Raw genomic sequence first — 27,507 nt, forward strand, 5'->3', positions numbered from 1 at the left:
GTTTCTTTTCAGCACTGTAGCTAGGCTGACAAAGAGTCAGAGCTCTATTGAGCTGAGTATTCCATTAACTTTAACTAGTAATGACTTCATGACTTTCTTTGCTAACAAAATTTTGACTATTAGAGAAAAAATTACTCATAACCATCCCAAAGATGTATCGTTATCTTTGGCTGCTTTCAGTGATGCCGGTATTTAGTTAGACTCTTTCTCTCCGGTTGTTCTGTCTGAGTTATTTTCATTGGTTGCTTCGTCCAAACCATCGGCATGTTTATTGGACCCCATTCCTGCCAGGCTGCTCAAGGAAGTCCTACCATTATTTAATGCTTCAATCTTAAATATGATCAATCTATCTTTGTTAGTTGGTTATGTACCACAGGCCTTTAAGGTGGCAGTAATTAAACCATTACTTAAAAAGCCATCACTTGACCCAGCTATCTTAGCTAATTATAGGCCAATTTCCAACCTTCCTTTTCTCTCAAAGATTCTTGAGAGGGTAGTTGTAAAACAGTTAACTGATCACCTGCAGAGGAATGGTCTATTTGAAGAGTTTCAGTCAGGTTTTAGAATTCATCATAGTACAGAAACAGCATTAGTGAAGGTTACAAATGATCTTCTATGGCTTCGGACAGTGGACTTATCTCTGTGCTTGTTCTGTTGGACCTCAGTGCTGCTTTTGATACTGTGACCATAAATTTTATTACAGAGATTAGAGCATGTCATAGGTATTAAAGGCACTGCGCTGCGGTGGTTTGAATCATATTTGTCTAATAGATTACAGTTTGTTCATGTAAATGGGGAATCTTCTTCACAGATTAAAGTTAACTATGGAGTTCCACAAGGTTCTGTGCTAGGACCAATTTTATTCACTTTATACATGCTTCCCTTAGGCAGTATTATTAGACGGTATTGCTTAAATTTTCATTGTTACGCAGATGATACCCAGCTTTATCTATCCATGAAGCCAGAGGATACACACCAATTAGCTAAACTGCAGGATTGTCTTACAGACATAAAGACATGGATGACCTCTAATTTCCTGCTTTTAAACTCAGATAAAACTGAAGTTATTGTACTTGGCCCCACAAATCTTAGAAGCATGGTGTCTAACCAGATCGTTACTCTGGATGGCATTTCCCTGATCTCTAGTAATACTGTGAGAAATCTTGGAGTCATTTTTGATCAGGATATGTCATTCAAAGCGCATATTAAACAAATATGTAGGACTGCCTTTTTGCATTTACGTAATATCTCTAAAATCAGAAAGGTCTTGTCTCAGAGTGATGCTGAAAAACTAATTCATGCATTTATTTCCTCTAGGCTGGACTATTGTAATTCATTATTATCAGGTTGTCCTAAAAGTTCCCTAAAAAGCCTTCAGTTGGTTCAGAATGCTGCAGCTCGAGTACTGACGGGGACTAGCAGGAGAGAGCATATCTCACCCGTGTTGGCCTCTCTTCATTGGCTTCCTGTTAATTCTAGAATAGAATTTAAAATTCTTCTTCTTACTTATAAGGTTTTGAATAATCAGGTCCCATCTTATCTCAGGGACCTCGTAGTACCATATTACCCCATTAGAGCGCTTCGCTCTCAGACTGCGGGCTTACTTGTAGTTCCTAGGGTTTGTAAGAGTAGAATGGGAGGCAGAGCCTTCAGCTTTCAGGCTCCTCTCCTGTGGAACCAGCTCCCAATTCAGATCAGGGAGACAGATACCCTCTCTACTTTTAAGATTAGGCTTAAAACTTTCCTTTTCGCTAAGGCTTATAGTTAGGGCTGGATCGGGTGACCCTGGACCATCCCTTGGTTATGCTGCTTTAGACGTAGATTGTGGGGGGGTTCCCATGATGCACTGTTTCTTTCTCTTTTTGCTCCGTATGCATCACTCTGCATTTAATCATTAGTGATCGATCTCTGCCCCCCTTCACGGCATGTCTTTTTCCTGGTTTTTTTCCCTCAGCCCCAACCAGTCTCAGCAGAAGACTGCCCCTCCCTGAGCCTGGTTCTGCTGGAGGTTTCTTCCTGTTAAAAGGGAGTTTTTCCTTCCCACTGTTGCCAAGTGCTTGCTCATAGGGGGTCGTTTTGACCGTTGGGGTTTTTCATAATTATTGTATGGCCTTGCCTTACAATATGGAGCGCCTTGGGGCAACTGTTTGTTGTGATTTGGCGCTATATAAGAAAAAAGTTGATTGATTGAATTGACTTAAGTTAATCATAACTTAACTTGAATTGACTGTAAGCGTGCAAGCGAGTGAGAACACGAGTTGATTAGTCACCGATGGTCCCAATCCGATATCAATACCGGGTCAGATAAGGACAGCATTCATTTATCAGATATGAGAGGGACAGGCTGATCAACATACTGATCCAAGCCCTTCCACATTGTATATGGCAAATGAATGTATGATGTGATGAGCCTACTTTAATGTCACAAGCCTACTTTGCTTGTGAACCGCCATGGTGGTTACAAACTTAGCTTTAAAAGTTCTAGGAGTTCTACTGCCAAAAACTATGATTTCTGTTCTTTTTTGATGAGCAGAAAGGCACGTTGCACTGCACTCAGAATTCCATTTTCAAAGGCGTTATGTACCATTTGCTGAAGAGTACAACACACACGCACACACGACAAACGTGCATGTACATGCAAAACATAAATAAATAAGGAAATAAAAACAAAACCACACATGCACACCTGATGATTATTGCGGATGTGATCGCTTTTCTGTGCTGTGTGTCTTCACTGGCTGAGCACATCATAAGTATTCGGTTTGGTTCAAGTGTTGTCGGTACAGAAATGAACTGAAACTGCAGATTTCTTTTTCGTATAAGCACATGAACATGCTCAGATCGTTTGTGCATAACACCGCACAGGGGGGCTGTGAATGGACAGTCTTACCCATGAAGGCTCCAACATTACCGATCAGGCTGAACAGGCAGCTTTCTGGTGGATATGAGCCGCATTTACTACAGAGCAGAACAAGGACAGACAAAGACAAAACAACACTCAGTATTATGGACATAATGGGGGGGAGACTCGCTTTAGGGTCATTCCATGTCAATTCAACAAATATTTGAGGGGCCTCACGCACTTTGTCTCAGATTTGGGGAATCCCCCTGGCAGATCTATGTGCAAGCATTCTGGGGTGTGCCATGAATCATATAAATGCAGTGTGTGCACACAATTAAAATGAAACTGTCATTTCAGCACTAGAAATACAGTAGTGTTCAGAATAATAATAGTGCCATGTGACTAAAAAGATTAATCCAGGTTTTGAGTATATTTCTTATTGTTACATGGGAAACAAGGTACCAGTAGATTCTCACAAATCCAACAAGACCAAGCATTCATGATATGCACATTCTTAAGGCTATAAAATTGGGCTATTAGTAAAAAAAGTAGAAAAGGGGGTGTTCACTGTCTTTGATCATCCTGGAGCTGATCAATGGGTGAGCCTTTGCCATTCTGGTTATTCTTCTATCCATTTTGATGATTGTTTTCCGTTTTCTTCCACACTTCTGTTTTTTTTGTCCATTTTAAAGCACTGGAGATCATTGTAGATGAACAGCCTATAATATTTTGCACCTGCGTATATGTTTTATATGTTTGTCTCCAATCAACTTTTTAATCAAACTACGCTGTTCTTCTGAACAATGTCTTGAACATTTTCCTCAAGCTTTCAAAGAAAAAAAGCATGTTCAACAGGTGCTGGCTTCTTCCTTAAATAAAGGGACACCTGATTCACACCTGTTTGTTTCACAAAATTGACGAACTCACTGACTGAATGCCACACTACTATTATTGTGAACACCCCCTTTTCTACTTTTTTTTTTTTTTTTTTTTTTTTACTAATAGCCCAATTTCATAGCCTTAAGAGTGTGCATATCATGAATGCTTGGTCTTGTTGGATTTGTGAGAATCTACTGAATCTACTGGTACCTTGTTTCCCCATGTAACAATAAGAAATATATTCAAAACCTGGATTAATCTTTTTAGTCACATAGCACTACTATTATTCTGAACACTACTGTACATTTGCAAATGCACAAATTAGCCATAATTGGATGCTTAAATTAATCAGGAAGGAATATGATAAAGGCCATATTTCTAAACACATAAAGTAGATATCAATACCTTCAAAATGGAATCAGTTTGAAGAGTTTTATTTACTGCCCACATGAATTTTTCTTCTAATAAAATTCGACCACAAAATGCTTTCTTCAGAGTTCAGAGGTTTCTCCCATAATAAACTGTTTACCACAGATATGCCAGATTTACATATTTCATAGCCAGTATAGCTGGCATTAAGGAGCCAAGAAATGGAAAGACTTCTTTGAGTGTAATGGTATGCTTCAGTGTCTCAAACATGGATGCTCGTAATGGTCAATGTAATATTTTCCATAGTTTGACCATACATAAACTTCACAGTTTAGTGTTAAATGTCTGTTGTTTGACTATAGCCCAAGTCTGGGTGTCCATGACAACTCCCACAGAAAATTTCAGGCCTCTAAGACCATTATTTGCTGAGATATTCTACCTTGAACATGGCTCCAGAAATGACAACCATAATTTTTGCCTAAAAAACAGCAGACTCCATACACACTAAATTGGCCATATCTCAGAAACGACTTGGCCTACAGGCCACAAACTTCAGATTTGTTGTTCTGAATAGTCTGGGAATATTTTATTAAAATTTGAAGAAAATCTGAGACAAAGTGCATGAGGCCCTCGTTGAATTGACATGGAATGACCCTTTACCTACCTATCACTAAGTGCAAAGCTGTGGACCACAATGTAAATTTTAACTGCAGTTAAAATTTGACAGATGACACCAATTTGTCCGAAGAAAGTTCTAGACAGGTTCATAAATCAGTCAAAACGTCTTTGAAATCTGATAGTTGGTTACATTAACACCCAGCCCAACAAACTACCTCACTCCAAAACAGGAGTCACAGTTTTAAAATCTATAGGTAAACATTAATTCTACACAGACAACATACTGCATGATTCTCGCGAGAGCTTTTTAATAAAACTGCTTCTGTAATTATTCATGCTTCAAAGCCAATTTGAAAATGATAGAGATTCAGTTTCGGCACAGAGAAATGCATAACAAGATGCTAAATCCTGCCTCAGGGCTATCGCTGACAAACATGGTGTCTTAATCCTGCTGAAAGTAAAAATGAACAGGCTGATCAGGACCTGATGAGGGGAATGTCCTGCAGGGTGCAGCAAGTCTTGGGGAAACCTGGTCTGGGCAGCTCCTCTGTGCATGTTACATTGTAAGACCTGCAACAGTGAAACAGTTGCATAAGTTCAGCCAATTATCTCCATTAGCATTTTCATTACTGTGCAACAATCTCAACTCAAGCAAAGATGCTATGAAAAGAAAAGAAATTGAAACACCATCTCATGACAGAGTGTTTAGTGTTTAAGACTAAATCAAATAATCAATACTGTGGTTTATTCTTAACAGTTTTTGAGTGAAATAGCCCATAGTTGTCTGTAGAGGATTAGGCATAATATGAAAGGACTGGGATCAGCTATAGATACAAAAAAAAGGTACACACAAGCCAACAAACAATCAAAAAACATTCACTCACCAATTTTCCACAGGACAAACATGATGATTCATCACAGCCATGGCATATCTGCATCGTTAGAAAAGAAACAAACACCACAATTAAAGATTAGAAAATGTAAATTACAGCACTGCACTATGGTCAGGTTAGCTACAAATGAGAACGGTAAACAGTCGGTGTTTGACACTTGATGGACATTACTGGGGCGTGGCCAGTTTGAGGTTAAGTGGCATTACTGTGCAAAACAGTTGATAACAGATTATAAAGGATGGGAAAACCTAACAACATCACAGTTTTTCCTCTGTACTTGACTGCGTAACAGTTCCAAAGTTTGCTTGATTTGTTTCAGTCCAACGTCTTTCAGTGACATTCTTGTAATGCTACTTAGCATGCTAACATCTCTGTAAGATGTCTTGTGAATCACTTTAAATGGGTTATCTGCTTACAAAAACAGTGTTTTTAGACTTAGAAGTTTTTATTTCTCACTAGCCTTTAGAAAATATATGAAAAAAGTCAAAAATATTAGCAGTTTTGAAGTATATTCCACCACCTTTGATTGTTTTTTTCAAGTGAGCAACCAGCAGACATCACGCCGTCTTCACTCGGAGTGGCAGTCCTCATGTTGCGTCGCTCAATATTTGCATGAAACAGACTTTTTGTCTATTTTGGCCTCGACTAGCTGGCAACAAAGCTACCTCTGTCTGACTGTAGGGTTAAGGAACAAGCTCTTCAGACATGTTTTTTTTTTCTGTGACTTGGCTTTGTTGTGGATAGTTTAATCAAGTTTAACCAAACCTGATTTTCAGGAGTAACGAAGCAGGATTGTGCGTCACCTTTGAACTGCTGTTAGACATTTCTTGACAACAGCCCACGTGATTCACTGATGGAAGAGTGCTACTTATTCCATTTTGCACAAACATTCACCGGACAGTGTGGTACACCTTGCGAGTCTGTGTGCACATCTAACACCCCTGTCCCAACTTGACGATTTAGCCAGCGTATGCCGACTGTATTAAAAATGCTGGCGTATGTCTAATAAGTTATAGGTAAGTTTTGTATAAGTTAAGAGGATGTTGAAGCATGCTGATGTATACTGTGATACAGCGAGTACATCGAAAAAGTTTGGGTATGCACAATATTTTTGATGTACTCGCTGTATCACAGTATACATCAGCATGCTTCAACATCCTCTTAACTTATACAAAACTTACTTGATGTATGCCAACATATGGCGGATACGTCCTGCATACTGCAGAGGATCAACCCCTGAAAGGCCCCGGGCCCTGACGGACTACCAGGGAGGGTCCTAAAAGACTGTGCACACCAGCTGTCTGAGGTTCTGGCAAATATATTCAACATCTCCCTGTCCCCAGCCAGAGTTCTGCCATGCCTCAAGACATCAAGGATGATCCCTGTGCCAAAGACCTCTGCACCATCCTGCATCAATGACTACAGGCCAGTTGCACTCACCCCCATTACCACAAAGTGCTTTGAGAGGCTGGTGATGAGGTGCCTGAAGCAGACCATCGATGTGACTGTAGATGAGCACCAGTACGCGTACAGGCAAAACCGGTCCACAGCTAATGCCATCTCCACCGTGGTGCATCAGGCCCTCTCCCACACAGAGAACAAGGACTCCTATATGAGGCTGCTATTCCTGGACTTCACTTCTGCGTTTAACACCATCATCCCGCAGAAACTGGTGTCTGAGCTGGCTGAACTAGGAGCCCCCTCAGCACTGTGCAACTGGATCCTGGACTTCCTGACTGGGAGGCCACAGAGTGTCAGGATCAACACCACCTCATCCTCCACCATCATCCTGAACACTGGCTCACCCCAGGGTTGTGTGCTCAGTCCACTGCTGTACACATTGATGACCTTCGACTGCAGAACCCAGCACAAGAATAATCTTGTTGTTAAGTTTGCAGACGACACAGCAGTGATCAGGCTCATCAGCCAAGGGGATGAGACAGCGTACAGGTGAGAAGTGGAGAACCTGACACGGTGGTGCGGAGACAACAACCTCATCCTCAACACCCAGAAGACCAAGGAGAGAGTTGTTGACTTCTGCAGGTCAGCCCCCACCACCCCCTCCTCCCTCTACATCAACGGAGCTGTGGTGGAGATCATCTCCTCCATCAGGTATCTTGGAGTCCACCTCTCCAACACTCTCACCTGGCACACCAACACCACGGCTGTCACCAAGGCCTGTATTTTTTGAGGAAATTGGGAAGGGCCAGACTGAACACAGATGTTCTCAGGGCCTTCTACAGCTGTGGAGAGTGTCCTGTCCTGCTGCCTCCCTGTGTGGTATGGTGGCTGCACGGTGGCGGAGAAGAAGGCGCTGCAGCGGGTGGTGAAGTCTGCACAAGGGACCATCGGATGCAGCTTACCACCCATTGGGGACATCTACATCTCCAGATGTACAGACAAAGCCACCTGCATCCTCCGAGACTCCACCCACCCTACACACAGTCTGCTCACACCCCATCCCTCTGGAAGCAGGCTGCGCAGCATCCGGGCAAAAACGTCCAGACTGAAAAACAACTTCTACCCGAATGCTGTCAGACTGTTGAACAGTTCAACATCCACCATCAAACTGTGAACATTGCACTAACATGCACATTGTCACTTTCTTAATACTCTAACGCTGCTGCTGCTGCCGACCCTGTGCCTTGTATATATATTCTATGGCCACAGGGGTGCACATATTGTACATTGCAAAAGTTTACAAAGGTTAGGTTAAATTGTTCCAGTTAACTACACCAAGACCTGGAGAAACTGCATTTCATTATGCCTGTAAGGGTCGAGTGACAAAGTGAGACCGAGTCTGATACACAGGCCATAAGCTGTAGGTAAGTTATGTGACTGCTGACATACGTTTCTTGAAAGTTACTCATAAATCGAAATACGTCCGTTGATGCTGTCCATTGATTGGTTGAAAGCTGCAGTCCTCATGCAAACAGACTAGTTCAAATTAAAACTATTCACACACGGAGCAAATATAAAATCTTAAATCTTACCTGTTCGTTTAGTTGGATTAGCCAGGCTGACAAAGAGTCAGAGCTCTATTGAGCCGAGTATTCCTTTAACTTTAACTAGTAATGACTTCATGACTTTCTTTGCTAATAAAATTTTAACTATTAGAGAAAAAATTACTCATAACCATCCCAAAGACGTATCGTTATCTTTGGCTGCTTTCAGTGATGCAGGTATTTGGTTAGACTCTTTCTCTCCGATTGTTCTGTCTGAGTTATTTTCATTAGTTACTTCATCCAAACCATCAAAATGTCTATTAGACCCCATTCCTACCAGGCTGCTCAAGGAAGCCCTACCATTATTTAATGCTTCGATCTTAAATATGATCAATCTATCTTTATTAGTTGGCTATGTACCACAGGCTTTTAAGGTGGCAGTAATTAAACCATTACTTAAAAAGCCATCACTTGACCCAGCTATCTTAGCTAATTATAGGCCAATCTCCAACCTTCCTTTTCTCTCAAAAATTCTTGAAAGGGTAGTTGTAAAACAGCTAACTGATCATCTGCAGAGGAATGGTCTATTTGAAGAGTTTCAGTCAGGTTTTAGAATTCATCATAGTACAGAAACGGCATTAGTGAAGGTTACAAATGATCTTCTTATGGCCTCAGACAGTGGACTCATCTCTGTGCTTGTTCTGTTGGACCTCAGTGCTGCTTTTAATACTGTTGACCATAAAATTTTATTACAGAGATTAGAGCATGCCATAGGTATTAAAGGCACTGCGCTGCGGTGGTTTGAATCATATTTATCTAATAGATTACAATTTGTTCATGTAAATGGGGAATCTTCTTCACAGACTAAGGTTAATTATGGAGTTCCACAAGGTTCTGTGCTAGGACCAATTTTATTCACTTTATACATGCTTCCCTTAGGCAGTATTATTAGACGGCATTGCTTAAATTTTCATTGTTACGCAGATGATACCCAGCTTTATCTATCCATGAAGCCAGAGGACACACACCAATTAGCTAAACTGCAGGATTGTCTTACAGACAAAGACATGGATGACCTCTAATTTCCTGCTTTTAAACTCAGATAAAACTGAAGTTATTGTACTTGGCCCCACAAATCTTAGAAACATGGTGTCTAACCAGATCCTTACTCTGGATGGCATTACCCTGACCTCTAGTAATACTGTGAGAAATCTTGGAGTCATTTTTGATCAGGATATGTCATTCAATGCGCATATTAAACAAATATGTAGGACTGCTTTTTTGCATTTACGCAATCTCTCTAAAATTAGAAAGGTCTTGTCTCAGAGTGATGCTGAAAAACTAATTCATCCATTTATTTCCTCTAGGCTGGACTATTGTAATTCATTATTATCAGGTTGTCCTAAAATTTCCCTGAAAAGCCTTCAGTTAACTCAAAATGCTGCAGCTAGAGTACTAACGGGGACTAGAAGGAGAGAGCATATCTCACCCATATTGGCCTCTCTTCATTGGCTTCCTGTTAATTCTAGAATAGAATTTAAAATTCTTCTTCTTACTTATAAGGTTTTGAGTAATCAGTTCCCATCTTATCTTAGGGACCTCATAGTACCATATCACCCAACAGAGCGCTTCGCTCTCAGACTGCAGGCTTACTTGTAGTTCCTAGGGTTTGTAAGAGTAGAATGGGAGGTAGAGCCTTCAGCTTTCAGGCTCCTCTCCTGTGGAACCAGCTCCCAATTCAGATCAGGGAGACAGACACCCTCTCTACTTTTAAGATTAGGCTTAAAACTTTCCTTTTTGCTAAAGCTTATAGTTAGGGCTGGATCAGGTGACCCTGAACCATCCCTTAGTTATGCTGCTATAGACTTAGACTGCTGGGGGGTTCCCATGATGCACTGAGTGTTTCTTTCTCTTTTTGCTCTGTATGCACCACTGCATTTAATCATTAGTGATTGATCTCTGCTCCCTTCCACAGCATGTCTTTTTCCTGGTTCTCTCCCTCAGCCCCAACCAGTCCTAGCAGAAGACTGCCCCTCCCTGAGCCTGGTTCTGCTGTAGGTTTCTTCCTGTTAAAAGGGAGTTTTTCCTTCCCACTGTCGCCAAGTGCTTGCTCACAGGGGGTCGTTTTGGCCGTTGGGGTTTTTACGTAATTATTGTATGGCCTTGCCTTACAATATAAAGCGCCTTGGGGCAACTGTTTGTTGTGATTTGGCGCTATATAAATAAAAGTGATTGATTGATTGATCAACACAGCCTATCGAAAACTTAGCCACATAAAGTGTCCTGATTTTGGAAAACATTTGAGAACATTTTAATTTCTTGTCGTGGCTGAAGGAACGTACTGTTTTAAAAGAAGTCCCTCAGTGTTTTGTCTGCTCCAGGTGCGTTTCTCAGGCTGAACCAGAGAACACCGGCACTTTGTGCCACAACAAGACAATTAACTTATTTTAAAAGTTCAAAGAGTCACAGCGCCTCATTCATTCACGTTAGTGTGGACCACAGACATGAGTTGATTCTTCAGCATTCTGCACACAATGACAATAAATCCCATGATCCACAAGACAAAAATTTAAAAAATGTTAAATTACTCTGTTTGGCCTCTGTGTGGAAGAGAGATGCAGCACAACAGCATATGCACGCTCAATAATGTCCGCTCAATATTTAAGTGTTCCACCTGTCAAACAAGAAGGTTTTGCTGGCGGTGTAAATTCAAACTAAGCCAGACTTAACTGTTCTAACCCGCACCACACCATGCAGTACTGACCCGGACCACTCACAGGGCTGTTAGCAAACGCTGGCTAAATCGTCAAGGTGTGATAGCTGCATAATTCATTAGACATATGCTGACGTATGCCAGCATTTTTAATACGGTCGGCATAAGATGGCTAAATCATCATAGATGGTAAATGGACTGCATTTATATAGCGCTTTTCCATCTGCATGAGATGCTCAAAGCGCCTTACAATTATGCCTCACATTCACCCCGATGTCAGGGTGCTGCCATACAAGGCGCTCACTACACACTGGGAGCAATAGAGGATTAAGGACCTTGCCCAAGGGCCCTTAGTGATTTTCCAGTCAGGCGGGGATTTGAACAGAGGATCTTCTGGTCTCAAGCCCAACACCTTAACCACTAGACCATTACTTCCCCTAACCTCACTTTCCTGTGTGATACCTGTGTGTGATCTTTCACTGTTGTAGCCCAACTGCTCAGAGATTCAATGAGTTGTGCATCCAAAGATGCTGTTCTGGACGTCTTAGTTGTAATGACTGGATATATCAGTTACTGGTGCCATTTTATCAACTTCAACCAGTCAGGTAATTTTTTTCTGAATTCTGCCATCAACAAGGCAACCTTTTACAGAGAATCACATCTCACTAATGTTTAGTAGAGAAGCTTGAATCTTCGACTGGACTGGGTTGCTTGACGCGTGGACGTTTTGCTTCAAATCGCAGAAGCTTCCTCAGCTTCCTCAGCATTTCTTCTCTACAAGAGTCAAGACAGAAGTCAGACTACCAGAGCAAGAATTTTAGCTGAGGAAGCTTCTGCGATTTGAAGCGAAACGCCCTCACGTCAAGCAACCCAGTCCAGTCGAAGATTCAAGCTTCTCTACTATGGAAACCACCTGGACAACTGAGAGCCTTCACAGAAACTCACTAATGTTTATTTATTTATGTTTGGTTCCTTCTGTGTACACAGTAGATATAATTGTGTGCATTTAGAGACAGACAGACACCCTCTCTACTTTTAAGATTAGGCTTAAAACTTTCCTTTTTGCTAAAGCTTATAGTTAGGGCTGGATCAGGTGACCCTGAACCATCCCTTAGTTATGCTGCTATAGACTTAGACTGCTGGGGGTTTCCCATGATGCACTGAGTGTTTCTTTCTCTTTTTGCTCTGTATGCACCACTCTGCATTTAATCATTAGTGATTGATCTCTGCTCCCCTCCACAGCATGTCTTTTTCCTGGTTCTCTCCCTCAGCCCCAACCAGTCCCAGCAGAAGACTGCCCCTCCCTGAGCCTGGTTCTGCTGGAGGTTTCTTCCTGTTAAAAGGGAGTTTTTCTTTCCCACTGTCGCCAAGTGCTTGCTCACAGGGGGTCGTTTTGACCGTTGGGGTTTTTACGTAATTATTGTATGGCCTTGCCTTACAATATAAAGCGCCTTGGGGCAACTGTTTGTTGTGATTTGGCCCTATATAAATAAAATTGATTGATTGATTTAAAAATGTCAATACATCAGCAATGGTACCAATTACCGGTCACTTAAATAGTCTTCTTCTTCTATCTGATGCTTGGCTTGAACTTCAACAGATATTCTTGACCATGTCTACATACCTAAATAATGCACCGACTTTCTGCGAAGCCATTGGCTGATTAGACACCTATGAAGGTGGACATTTGCTTTAATAAGCAGTTGAATATGCATACATAATAGGAGACCGTAGTCTCGTTTGAACCCTCCGTGATACTGTGGGATTTGACCACTTATGGGGACCTCCATTTAATATATACTCAACATAACTTCACACAGATAAATGGTGTACGGTTTTGTTTTAGGCTGCAATCACCGAAGCAGGTGCGAGAAGTTTTGTTTTTTTTTTCGGTTCCCGGTGGAGAAGGTGAGGCAGGAGACGTTGTGCCGGTAAGCTAACCAGAGCAGCTCCGTTCTCTCGCCTGCAAAACCGCCTCAACACGTTTGTGCTCTAAATCATAAACAAACCGCAACACATGTCCACTTTCCCACCGCATCATCACTTTTTCTTTGCATTTTCAGTTTGCGTGTAATTTGCCCAAAACCCCATTGAAAATGCTGTGTTCTGTACCCCGGAAGTAGAGAAATTATGTCATATTTTACCTCTTTAGTGCCCGCCCTCCAAACAAGACCTCGCTGCCTATAAAGTGGCCAGTGTTGTAAAAGCTACATACTAAAAAATAGATGATGTTTGGTTTATGTTGGAGATGACTGAGCTGCTGGTTCTTATGGACCAAAGAGATAGATGTTGATCTCTTCCCAGGTTGCAACAACATTTTGTGCGATATCAAAGACATTTTGGGTAATTTCTTTCTGTACTCCTATAGACGGAAGTGCCTATCTTTCAATAATGACCAATCAGCCATGTTGCATTTGCACATTAAAAAAGGCAGGCGTTGTACTGTACTAGACTATTTTTGCACTGTCAAAGTGCTAAAATATAGTCCATAGTTGTTCTCACTAAAATCTGGATTATTTCATGATGGTACAATCAGTTAGTGCACCTACCTCTAAAACAGAAACATTCCCTATGAGCATATGGAATTATGTCAGGAAGGGCATCTGGCATATGCCCTATGCCAAAATCAACAAGCAGATCAACTGTGGTGACCCCCACATAGCCCAACGAAGAACAGCACCACTAGCTCAGGAGTTGATACAAAGACAGCCACTTTTCCATGTGCTACTCCCACATTAACACCAGAATGGAAAAACAGAAGCTAATTAACAGGTTTTGGTGTAAATGGAAGAAGGTCTTTGCTTTCCAGAAAACTGTAGCAACAGTGTTCATACACATGCGTGAACTGACACAGCATCGTTACTTACACTATCCATATTCCTGTGATGGAGAAGGCAGCGAGGCTGACAGGCAGGACGATCCAGGCAGTCATTGGGCTGGCAGTGAGCTGGTTTTGTCCCAAGCATGGGGTGACAGGGGTGAGGGGGTGCTCTGTGCTGGAGTGGTGATACAACAGGAGGGGTTCAATGGGAGGGGGAAAGGAGGGGGTGTGGGGTGACTAACACACAGGGAAACACACAGGGGGGGGACATGAAGAGGACAAAAAGGGAATGGCACAGCTCTCCTGCTGCAGAGGATCCTGTAGCCAGCAGCAAACTGAAAGAAACCACATTAGAATCCCATTATTTATTGAAAGGGAGCAGATCGGATCATTTTGCTTATAGGGTCATTCCGTGTTTAATCATCAGGTGCCTCCCAGGTCACCGACTCGGATTCTCATGATTTTTCTTTCAAGTACCTACATATCTGATATATCTGATGAACACATGCAAAATATTTCTGGTTAATTCCAAGCAGTTTTTTTAGATAGATTTTTTTTTTTTTTTATGAGTACCCACAATCCTATTTGTCACTCGTGAATGCATTTTGGGCTTTTTCCCCCCCATTTTTAAAAGGCATTATCTCAGCTAAAAATGCAGACATAAAACTCAAATATCACCCCAGATACAGTAGTAAATTTCAAAAATGGGATACAGAGCTAATTTTTCATTCTGTAGCATAACAAAATGGCAGTCTGTCCATTCTCAAATTATAAAATTTCAAAGAGTTGTACTAAAGAAGGGATTCAATGGGTAATCTTCATATTGTAGAATACACATATCTGGGGTACTAGTTATATGTGTGTAAAACATTGTGGTCATAACTTGAAGGGTTTTTGAATGATTGACTCTTGAAATTCGGATGATCGTAGAATTTCAAAAATAGGCCTCCAGTCTCTTTATGATATGACCATGTGGGCAAGTGCTCAGTCACCCCATAATTTTTTGTGGAGAGCATACTGATATACCAACTTTATGTCAAAAATTTATTTTATTTTATTTTTTTTAGCTGAAATGCTTTCATAGTGAAAAAAATATTTGCAAAATAGGGTACCGTAACATGGTGCGAACCAATTTTGAACCTGTATTTGCATATTCAGAAAGCAATATATCAGCTCTGAATGGAAGCATAAAATGTTTTACACACATATAAATAGTACCCCAGATATGTGTATTCTACAATATGAAGATTATCCATTGAATCCCTTCCTTAGTACAGCTCTTTGAAATTTTGTAATTTTTTTGTGAGAATGGACAAACTGCCATATTTGTGATGCTACAGAATTACAAATTAGCTCTGTATCCCATTTTTGAAATTTACTACTGTATCTGGGGTGCCCAAATAGGGTGTATTCCAAATTTGAGCTTTATATCTGCATTTTTAGCTGAGATAATGCCTTTAAAAAAAAAACAAAAAAACTCCAAAATGCATTCGCGAGTGTAAAATAGGATTGTGGGTACCCTGAAAAACTACTTGGAATTAAGCACAAATATTTTGCATGTGTTCAGAGATATGTGGGTACTTGCAAAAAAAAAAAAATCACGAGAATCCGAGTCGGTGACCCAGGAAAATTTTGGAAAATCTGAGGATTTCACACGGAATGACCCTATACAGGACAGAGGTTTCAGTGAAACTGGCATAGTCATACAGTGTATGAGCATAGTATGGACTTTCACCTTCACAACACTTCCATTCCTTACCAATAACAGGAACAGAAAAGATGATACATCAGCAACAGCCATTCAACAATAACCACAGCACATCAAAAATTTAATCCACAAATGCAAAATTATGAATCATCAGCACTATTCAAAACAAGTTCTTAGCTGAACATATCATGCAGGTAAATACACCAGATAATCATAAGAATAATTTGCTCAGCACTCATTACCATTAAAACTATTATTCAAAAGTAAAATACAGGAACAAAATTTGGCTAAAATCAATGGACCAGCGGTCACGTGATTGGTGGAGGGACTACACGGAGTCTATCACTTTGCACAGTGTAAACAGTCTGCGTTGAGCGCAAAGGGATTACAAACTGAACAAAGATTACCTTGCTTACGCAAATCCATATCAAAAGAAGTTCTCGAGGAAAGGTCACACAACTGAAGCAGTGTTCCAAGCCACCCAATTAAAGACGACAGTACATCATTACTGAAAGAGTTTCTACACCACAGATTCGGTCAAACATGAGAGAACAAAGTGAGTACCAAATCATTCCATGTCAAGTGGATCAAGGGTGGAAATCAGACCTGCTCCAAAAAAAATTCTGTAAAGTATATACAGTATTATTAAAGAAAGGAACTGACAAAATTTTAGGCACCTATCTTTTAAATAGGCTGCTCTATGGCACAGTGAATTTTTGTTCTCACTGACATTTTGGTCTGATATATAATTTTCATGTGTTCACAAAGAAAAAAAAAGCAACAGTGGCCTTCATGGCCACAATGAGAGTGAACATCATAATGATTGTTTTAATATGCACTACATAATTGTGTCATAGAACGGTGTCAGAAAAAAGCGCCTAATAGCTATTACAGTGCAGATGTCAATGACATCACCAACCATGGGAGGATGCAGAAATATTGCCCGTGGGGATCCAGGGGCTCGAGTTTGGGTAATGTTGATAAAATAGGTAGGGTAGCTGACATTTTTCAAGGCTAGTAATATATGCAAAGTTTCTCTAATGAGTTGGAATGGCGTGTGAGTCCAGAGTGTTTTTAGAACCTGAGACCGCAACAGTTTTTAGAGGAAGAACTCAACCCTTTTATTTCCTGTCAATTACATCATTTTTAATGGGGTCATTCCATCTCAAATTGACCAATGGCTCCAGCAGCACCATTTCTGATTTGCATTATAATCAGGTTCAGTGTGGCATTAGGTCCCAGAAGAAGGTAGGAAACAGGTTTTTGGGAATACGTGTACGCATTTTGCTTTTGCACCCCATTCTAAGGGGGAAGGTTTAGGCCTACATCTGATGGCCGTCATTCAGGTAGGCACTTCACAGGGCCAAAATTCTTGACATATAACAGCTACAGGCATGAAATTCACAGGAACATCTCATTTTCTCTGCTGGTTGCAGAACAATCATGTTTTTAGTCCAAGCCTGAGTGTGGAAAATCTTATGGAGGGTGGAATTACTTAAAAAAAAAAAAAAATCTTGATTTCACTCATGTATTAAAAGGCATCTGTATGCCATTTTAATCTAAAAAAAAAAATTATAAAATAGTATTCCATTCTTTAGTATAGGTTTTAACTAACATGCTAAAGCCACTGCTGAGGTATTCAACTGTTTAATGAAAGATTTTGCAAAGAATCTTTGTGAACTAGTTGTCAAAACTCCAAAATATTGAATTGGTGTTCTGTCTCCTTCATATTGAAAATCTAGGCCAAAGTGAGGCCTAAAAATCCCTTCGGCCATCATTTTTGCCAGTTTTAAGGCAGAGAAAAGTGTCACAGACATATCGCACTCATAACTGTGTTCTAATTTGGACTTGTCACCATCCATGTCTGACTCACATCTGTTAGATTGGGGAGATTCTGACACTAAATGACACTATTTTGCTACCTCCCAGATGTATTGTTTGCATCCATGAAGTTGGTGGTGGGGAGATTAATGGTGCTGAAACTAAGTGATCCTAGTGTTTGGTTATTCATTATACTTGTGTGTTTTTCCTAATATTTCACCAATGATTGAGTTTTACAAAGTCCGGAAAGAAACTATTTCCCAGATTAAATTTATTCAAAGCTACGGTGAGGTTACAGGCCTAGTTTCTCATAGACGAAACACGTAGTAGTTTTGCCCAGTGAGAACCACAAACAAAGGAAGTAACCAGTTTTTAATCAAAGACACCAGTAGGCATTAACAACAGGCAGATTTTATTCTTGCAAGACATATCGTTATTGGCTTCCCGTAGACAGAGGGGGAAGGCCACCCCGTATTTTGAAGCCTGTGCATGTACGGCACATACTAAAACCTGACTCTTTGTGTGCTTGGCTTTTAACTTGCTAGAACCAGTTTACGTGCACATTTCAGCAGACAACAATAATTCATAAGATGTATGATCATTTAAGTAAATACTTGATACTTAAAACAGAAAAATAGAAAACAAACCCACAGATATAACAACTGCATAAATAATCAGCACATTACTTAAATTTAGCACTTCTGAGCACTTTACGTTTTTCTTGCATCAATACCTCATTATTTTGTTGGGGGTGGGGGGGTTGGCTAGTACCACAGAGGCTGTTGAAAACTTTCTAGGGGAAACTCTGTGTACAATTAACTGCTTGCCCTTTAACTCACACACATTAAAACATATTATTTGTTACACCTGACAATATGTGTGCTCTGTGGCTGCAACTGGGCCGATATTGTGCATTCTGATCCCGACCACTGTTTTGTAACAAAATGCCTTGTATGGACATGATTATGCTGCAGCAGAAGTCAATGACTCACCATCCTGCTCCACCACTTGACATCTCTTCTGTCTGCGTGAACGCCTCTAAACAAACACACTGAGTCACAGTGAGCATACGGGCATTTACTCGCAGCACTGTATTGGACAGCCGTTCAGCAGTCTTACAATCATGTCAAAGTCAGTTTTGTCTGGAATATACACATAATGTTTGCTGCTGACTTCCTTTCCTTCTTACCTGTACTGTGTGCATCAGCATGGCACATTAACATTATAATGTCATCCATGATAAAGTAACAACTACCGGTATTCCATTTGCTAAAGGCAGAAAAGAACTGCACTTTTCAATGACAGCTACAAAGACCGAAAGTATCATCAGAGTTGTAGTGCAGCGGATAACTGAAAAAAATGCTTCAAATGGTGATGCAAGCACCAAATTTGGCACACATACTCCTTAGACATTACTCTTTTAAAAATGCCAGGTACCCACGTGAACTTTCAATAGGCGGCCAAGAAGGGGTCAATTGAAGTATTACACAGGGGTCAAAATTTAAAAATGCTCCAATCATATTGAAAGGTATTCCATATTATTTGTCTGATCATAAAGATTCCAAAAAGGTATAGTTTGGACTATCTATGAATGAATGGTCTGGAGGTATGGGGTAAAAACAGCAAGAACACCGAGAAAGGTCAATTTCAGTTTGTACAGGGGTCAAAAGTTAAAGTTGCTCCAATTTTGGTAAAAAGTGGTGCAAATTACTGGTTGAGCTAATAGGATTAATAAATGGAATAGTTTTGACTGTGTTGCATGCTTGGTTTGCAAAGTAAAGGTTAAACAATATCAGCATCCATTGGATTCTATGACATGTGCTACCCTGTAACATGATAACTAAGCATGATACATGATGCAAACTATTCATTTTTAAAACCATATTCACCCAACTAATAATTTGCATCACTTTTTACCAAAATTGGAGCAACTTTAACTTTTGACCCCTGTACAAATTGAAATTGACCTTTGTCACTGTTCTTGCTGTTTTTATCCCATAACTCCGTAACATTCATTCACAGATAGTCCAAACTATACGTTTTTGGAATCTTTATGATCAGACAAATAATATGGAATACCTTTCAATATGATTGGAGCATTTTTAAATTTTGACCCCTGTGTAATACTTCAATTGACCCCTTCTTGGCCGCCTATTGAAAGTTCACGTGGGTACCCGGCATTTTTAAAAGAGTAATGTCTAAGGAGTATGTGTGCCAAATTTGGTGCTTGCATCACCATTTGAAGGATCCCTCAGTAAATATTCACTTGTCTACTGCACTATTGGTGCTGACCCAAAAAATGAATTAAGGTAAAAAATTAGGTTTATGAACATCTCAGTGTCACATCAAATTCCATACGGCAAAATCCACAAAATGTTGGTTGGAGTGTGCTTTTGGCACTTTTTTTTTTTTTTGCTCGCACCTTTGCTCAGTTCTGCAGTTAAATAATTGAGGCCTGGCTCGTTTAACGGTGTGTGGTTACACACAGCATTACCACATTCCAGTTAAAACCGCTCTGAGTACATGGAACAACACTTGACTATATAACAGTTTTAACATTACTGTGTCCATAGTCAGACATGATCATAAGAGGTCTTCAAGCCAACACTTTGTCCTTTTCCAACTAAGTAGAGAAGGGGTTTCATACAAGAAAAGAGATCAGATTTAGGTTTAAGTCTCCCATGTGCGCTCTAGTAAACTGGAGTTGAAATTTCACATTAAAATAACTAAATACAAAAATAAAAATCCTTATCTTCCCCATGAAGCTGTAGAACTGTTGAGCCAATAGAAAAAAGTAAATATTTGCTCATTTTGAAATGGATGCCTGCAACATGTTTCAAAAAAGCTGAGACAGTGGTAAGTTTACCACTGTGTTACATCACCTTTCCTTCTAACAAAACTAAAAAAATAAACGTTTGGGAACTGAGGACACTATAATTGGGTATAAAAGGGGCATCCTCAAAAGGCTCAGCCATTCACAAGCAAAGATGGGGCGAGGATCACCACTTTGTGAACAACTGCGTGAAAAAAAAAATAGTCCAACAGTTTAAGAACAATGTTTCTCAACGTTCAATTGCAAGGAATTTAGGGATTCCATCATCTACAGTCCATATAATCATAAGATTCAGAGAATCTGGAGAACTTTCTACGCATAAGCGGCAAAGCTGAAAAACAACACTGAATGCCCGTGACCTTCAATCCCTCAGGTGGCACTGCATTAAAAACCGACATTATTGTGTAAAGGATTTTACTGCGTGGGCTCAGGAACACTTCAGACAGCCATTGTCAGTTAACACAGTTCGTCACTACATCTACAAGAGCAAGTTAAAACTCTACCATGCAAAACAAAAGCCATACATCAACAACATCCAGAAACGCCACCGCCTTCTCTGGGCCGAAGCTCATTTGAAATGAACAGACGCAAAGTGGAAAAGTTTGCTGTGGTCTGATGAGTCCACGTTTCAAATTGTTTTTGGATATCATGGATGTCATGTCCTCTGGACAAAAGAGGAAAAAAGACCATCCAGACTGTTACCAGCGCAAAGTTCAAAAGCCAGCATCTGTGATGGTATGGTGGTGTGTTAGTGCCCATGGCATGGGCAACGTACACCTCTGTGATGACACCTTCAATGCTGAAAGGGACATCCAGGTTTTGGAGCAACACATGCTGCTATCCAAGCAACATCTTTTTCGTCCCTGCTTATTTCAGCAAGACAATGCCAAGCCACATTCTGCATGTGTTACAACAGCGTGGCTTCATAGTAAAAGACTGCGGGTAGTAGACTGGCCTGCCTGCAGTCCAGACCTGTCGCCCATTGAAAATGTGTGGAGCATTATGAAGCGCAAAATACGACAACGGAGACCCCGGACTGCTGAACAACTGAAGTCGTACATCAAGCAAGAATGGGAAAGAATTCCACCTACAAAGCTTCAACAATTAGTGTCCTCAGTTCCCAAACACTTATTGAGTGTTGTTAGAAGGAAAGGTGATGTAACACAGTGGTAAACATGCCACTGTCCCAGCTTTTTTGAAACATGTTGCAGGCATCCATTTCAAAATGAGCAAATATTTGCACAAAAACAAAGTTTATTAGTCTGAACATTAAATATCTTGTCTTTGTGGTGTATGCAAATTAATATAAGTTGAAGAGGATTTGCAAATCGTATTCTGTTTTTATTGACATTTTACACAACATCCCTACTTCATTGGAATTGGGGTTGTGCCTATAATAGCCAAGTGGTCTCTGTGTGCATGTGTGTGTGTATGGTTTCGATCACGCAAAAACCAGGGAGTGGTGACATTTGCTGTTTGGCATGCTTATGTATTTTGGGTCAAGGATGAACGCTGTAAAAACAGAAAGTTGATGGGACAAATGTGTTTGGAGAAATTGGCAATTTTCGCTCACCAGTAACAATGGACATTGTGCTGCAATGCAACTTTGGAGTTTGGGGTTTTGAGGTTTTAAATGTTGTTATTCTGGTTTGTGTTAGTTTAACAGTGTTGCTAGTGTTATTGATTTATTGTGTTTTTGGAACTCAATTGTTTTTTGTCAGTTAAGTCTCATGTTGCTGGTACCATGAGTGAAAAGTGCTGTGTTTTTAATGTGTTCTGTCACTGCCTTTTTTTGTATAATTAAAAGCACCTGCTTACAGCAGCTGTGCATGCGCGCTTTGCGTGCAACTTCAATCACAGAGAAACTGTGGACACCTGACATTTGCCATTTGGAATGCTTATGTATTTTGGGTCACGGATGAATGCTGTGAAAACGGAACAACGGATGTTGCCAACTACTTCCTGGACACACATGCCATTCTTGCAGGGGTGGTAAGTCATCTTTATATTAAAAGTGTGGTGAGTGATTTTAAGTTCAATGTAAGTACATAACATAATTGTAAATACATTAAAAATACATGGATGACAAGAAAATGAAAACACTTATTTCAATTGCGGACCATTTAAAAATCAAATGACAAAACAGAAGTAGAAATAAAATACTGATTTGATTTTTTTAACTGAATTCTGATAATAATAATAGTATGTATTACAAGAACCTAAACAATTTATAAATACATTAAGACATTAAATTAACATTTTTAAAAAATTACATAAACTAGCAGGCAATAAAAGAGTTGAGTTCTTCTTCTAAAAACTGATGAGGTCTAAGGTTCTAAAAATGTTCTGGACTCACACACCAACCATTCCAACTCATTATACAAGCTTTATTTAATTTATTACCACCCTTACGACAAAAATGTCAGCTACCTATTTTGTAAACACTACCCAATCTGGAGCCTGTGGATCCCCATGGACAACACACTAGTTACTTGTATAAACAGTGATGTATTCCATTTGTCCAATTACTTATGGCCTCTGACAGAGGGATTACATAAAAAATTCACATAATTAACAAATGATTAATGTGATATTTTTGTTAAACTCTGAGTTGCACATTTTTATGGTTTCATTTTAATATCACCGTGGATAAAAAAAGAAAATAAATTAAGGACCTGGCTGCAGATAATTAAAAGCAGCTACTATATCTCAGGCTGTAACACAGGCTGCCCACTAACTACAGGGTCAGTGGGTTCAAAGCTTTCTTGAGTACTAAACCCTTAAAATTCTAAACCTTATGGCACATTGCGCTGATTCACTTCTTACAAATGTGCAATTAAGATTCACAGAAAGCAGAAGAGAGGTAAGCATTAAGGGTTTCTGTCCAATTAGCGCAGGAGATGTGTGTAAAATCTCTACACAATGGTGCGTTTTATGGTGTAAAAAAAAAAAAAAAAAAAAAAAAAAAATTTTACACAGACACTGTTTGATTTATAAAAGTACATAGATATCATCCCAAGCTCTATTTTTCCCCATCAATGTAATTGCAGTTGGAATGGATTCAGTGTGGGAGAACACAACACTTCATTCGTGTCTGTATAACATATAATGCTAAGAATCAGTTGCTTCTAACAATTATTGTTAGAAGCATTAGAAAGCATTTGATACCATAGACCACATTTTACTATTGGACAAATTACAGAAGTACAGTATTAGAGGACTGGCCCTTGATTGGACAGCTAGCTATTTACGCAACAGGTATCAGTGTGTCCATTTTGGGGGGACAAATTCTGAATTTTTGAGGATTACATGTGGGGTGCCCCAGCGTTCAGTACTTGGGCCGTTACTGTTTCTGTTGTATATTAATGATATAGGTTTGGTTTCCAAGTCTGTGAGATGTATTTTGTTTGCTGATGATACAACTGTGTTTTGGTAGTGGGGATCATTTGGGACAGCTCCTGGACATGATGGAGTGGGAACTACAAAAATTTAAATACTGGTTTGATTCAAATAAATTAGTGTTTCATTTGGGTGAAACAAAATGTATTATATTCGGAAATAAGCCCAGGAACGCAAGTACAAAGTTATTATTGAATGATGCTGAAATTGAAATAGTAGCCGAAACCAAGTTTCTTGGAACTTTTATCGATGATAAATTAAGTTGTAAAACTCATATAAATGATGTTAAATCCAAAGTGTCAAAAGTTATCACAATTCTGTACAAAGCACAATACTTCCACTATTTTATTGCTAAAGCCTTTTCAATTTCAGCAATTTTTGAAATTCAACCATAATTTGGCATGCCCTACTGCACAACCAGCCGAATCGTGCACATACTGAGCTAAGACAAGACGCAGATACACTCCACTCAGCAACCACACAACCAAATTTACAGAACTTTATGGCTTATAACATCTTAAGCTAAGACGTTAAAAACAAATTCACCCCACGTACGGTTGTCATGGAGGAGGAAACTGTTGAAAGAAAGAGACCAAAACTGTTAGGGTTTTTTTTTTATACCAGGCTTTAAACATGTTTATTTCTGCTCTAAAGTTGAACATTTTCATACGGAGTCCTATGGGAAAGTGCTCTGTTTTGGAGCCAGCCTAAAGCGGCCAGTCAAAGTACTGCGCTTCCACATTGGCCCCAATTATGTATAGCGAGATCAGGTTGCTGCTTGGTAGTAACTCACTGATGCTAATATCAAATGTTCAGTTTGGATACTGCTTTATCCAACTGTACTCATCATGTTAGTTATGATAACACAGGTACAGAAGGTAGAAGAAGTCAGAAATCAGCTGTTTCTGCAGCGGCTGTTCTTGAAGCTTGAACCAATGAAGCAGTGCTCTGACCCACTGCTTCGTTGGTTCATTGCTTCACTGCTTTTCAGAAGCTGCAAGTCCGTTTCTTATCCCTTCTTAAAGCCATTTAAGAATGTCAATCGTGAGTCACTTTTGTGCAGATTAAAGTCACTAACTGGGACTGTTGTTGCAGGCAAGAAACAAGATTCATCCTCTGTTCCATTTACACAGCTCCAAAAGCTGCGCCACTCTCTGTCGAGTAAAGTTAGAGTCCGACCAGAATTAATAACTTCAAAGCGAATCGCCGTTTTAAATCAAATTACAACTCTTTCCAAAATCTGTAATACAAACAATAAGCTACAATTGACTAAAATGTCTTTTTCCTCTCAAAATGAGATGTCCTGCGTTCTTTATGAATTACATTGATACTGACATGCTGCCGGCTGAGCTCAGCGGTATGGCATGACATTCATGCCATTAATGTCTGAAAGTAAATGCTTTTGACAAAAACTACAGATTTTGTTTATTTCTATTTATGTCCAGAGATCAAGGATCCAGTGACCAATTTCATATTTATTTACTTTAAGACTCTATACAATGTTGTTGACATAGAAAACCTGTAAAGCGTATTTTTAGTACACAGAAAATTCACAAGAAGTATTGATAAGGGAATCAATAAGGAATCGGATCGATAAGCGGAAATGATAATGGCATCGGCATCGATGAAATCTTATTAATACCCATTCCTAGACCTAAATGACATGGTGAGATGCTAAAGAGCTTCACTTGCTCATGTCAGCGACATATACATATTATCATATTACAGTTGATATAGTCTGCAGTGTTTTTGTAAAATTTTATTTATGTATAACATTCAGGAAAACAAACTTCAAGTTCTATATTCTCTCAAAAACACCCTATATAATTGTTGGAATATTTAACAAGATGATATGTAGAGCCTGCTGCTCAAATGACAATTAACAAAAGTTTCGATAAACAAAAACAAAAGATTACATGTTTTACCCACAGGGACACCATCATCACTGTGTCCACTGCAGTGTTTTAGAATAAATACTGACCACTGTACTAACAACAATAAATCTGTTTTTAATACGTGATTAATCATCCTGACTTACAGTCTCCTGATCAGACCACAGATCAGAGTTCAGTAGTCCGCAGCCGTGAACCGGATGGCGGCACCGTTAGCAGGTTAGCCTAGCAAGCTAGTTAGCTTACACTTTACCACTTGTCTTGACTTGGCATTTCGTCCTCATTTCCGCCAAACTAAACGGCACGCCGTCCATAACAGACATTTACAGAGCAATGACAACTATATTATTTTGTTTGTAAATACATAAAAATGATTTTCCCACCTACCTCTATCAGACTCCGTCCACCAGACACCAACAACCTTGGTTGGTTTCCCTGTTAAAAAAAAGAAGAGGGGGGGGGGGAGCGTTTTATTATCATATTAAGCAAAAGCAAACCACCAAATTACTGCCGCTTTTGATTTTCAAAATAAGATCTACATTTTTCACATTAGAAAAACTATAATTACATTTTTTCTTTAATATTGAGTGTACCAGCTGCTCAGCCAAACGTTACAAACGAAAACACATAATACAACAAATATAAAAAAAACGAAAGTTCATTTTCAGCTAAATGTGATATCTGCTTCTTTAGTGACAGCAGAATTAATATTTTTGTGATTAACATTTTACCAAAATCGCTGCACGTTTATTTTGTTATTGAGTTTTTATAATCTGGATTTCCTTTTGATTTTTAAAGAAATCACTCGATTTGTTGTTTCTCTGGATTAGTGCTGTTAGCTTGACGACGTATAATCCGTTTTTAGGCGAAGAACACAAATTAGTTTGATTTATATTTAAAAATTGCTTGTATTGGACTAAATTGGCCAAAACATTATCAATATTATGTTATACTACTTAATATTGCTTGTAATCATTACTGCAACTGTTACTTATAACTCGTATTAAAAAGGTAAGAACTGGGATTAGCATTTGAAAATACAAGATTTAATGTCAGGGTTTTTGTTTTGTTTTGTGCTTGAAATGTTTTTAACATGACATATGTATCTCCGTGTGATTTTTTTTTTAATTAACATTTAATACTAATTGAGAAAAATACATCAAAAACCACATTAAATAAACACTATGGTGCATGAACATTACAATTTAAGAATATGTATTACTGTATTACACTGTGTTAAAATCTTGGGTGTGTTGCAAGTTTCATTCATAAATCTGAAAACACACAGAAAGAATAAACGTTGGGTGTTTTAACAAAAAGCTATTACTTTTGTACAACTTAATAAATAAAAGTTCCAAACTGCCAACATTGGAACTGTGGAACGAATCATTCCAGTTTTTAACAGCTTTTAGGGGAGGTGATGGTCTAGTGGTTAAGTTGTTGGACTCGAGTCCAGAAGATCCTGGGTTCAAATCCCCGCCTGACTGGAAAATCACTCAGGGCCCTTGGGCAAGGCCTTTAATCCTCTATTGCTCCCGGTGTGTAGTGAGCGCCTTGTATGACATCGGGGTGAATGTGAGGCATAATTGTAAAGCGCTTTGAGCATCTGATGCAGATGGAAAAGCGCTATATAAATGCAGTCCATTTACCATTTACCTTGATCTCCACAATGTCGAAATGAGTTCTAAGTATTTCCAGAGTAATGAGATGCCATATTGTTATGGCGGTGGCTATTTGAACGTAGCCACATTGTTATAGCGAATTTCTATTAGTA

At 39.5% G+C, this 27,507-nt stretch overlaps 1 protein-coding gene across 1 annotated transcript in view; it reads right to left on the reverse strand.

Moving 5' to 3' along the window:
* Window positions 1-26,192, reverse strand: part of LOC117511099 (transmembrane protein 150A-like) — a 39,968-nt gene extending 13,776 nt beyond the window's left edge. The window contains exons 1-5 of the mRNA XM_034171060.1: window positions 26,121-26,192; window positions 14,127-14,415; window positions 5,593-5,640; window positions 5,192-5,278; window positions 2,891-2,958 (exon numbers count right to left, since the gene is read on the reverse strand). Coding sequence (XP_034026951.1) covers window positions 2,891-2,958; window positions 5,192-5,278; window positions 5,593-5,640; window positions 14,127-14,191 — 268 coding nt within the window. The 5' untranslated portion in view covers window positions 14,192-14,415; window positions 26,121-26,192. The remainder of the gene's footprint in view (window positions 1-2,890; window positions 2,959-5,191; window positions 5,279-5,592; window positions 5,641-14,126; window positions 14,416-26,120) is intronic.
* Window positions 26,193-27,507: the final 1,315 nt, after the last annotated feature.

The sequence above is a fragment of the Thalassophryne amazonica genome, chromosome 5 (genome assembly GCF_902500255.1).
Source record: "Thalassophryne amazonica chromosome 5, fThaAma1.1, whole genome shotgun sequence".
Lineage (NCBI taxonomy): Eukaryota > Metazoa > Chordata > Actinopteri > Batrachoidiformes > Batrachoididae > Thalassophryne > Thalassophryne amazonica.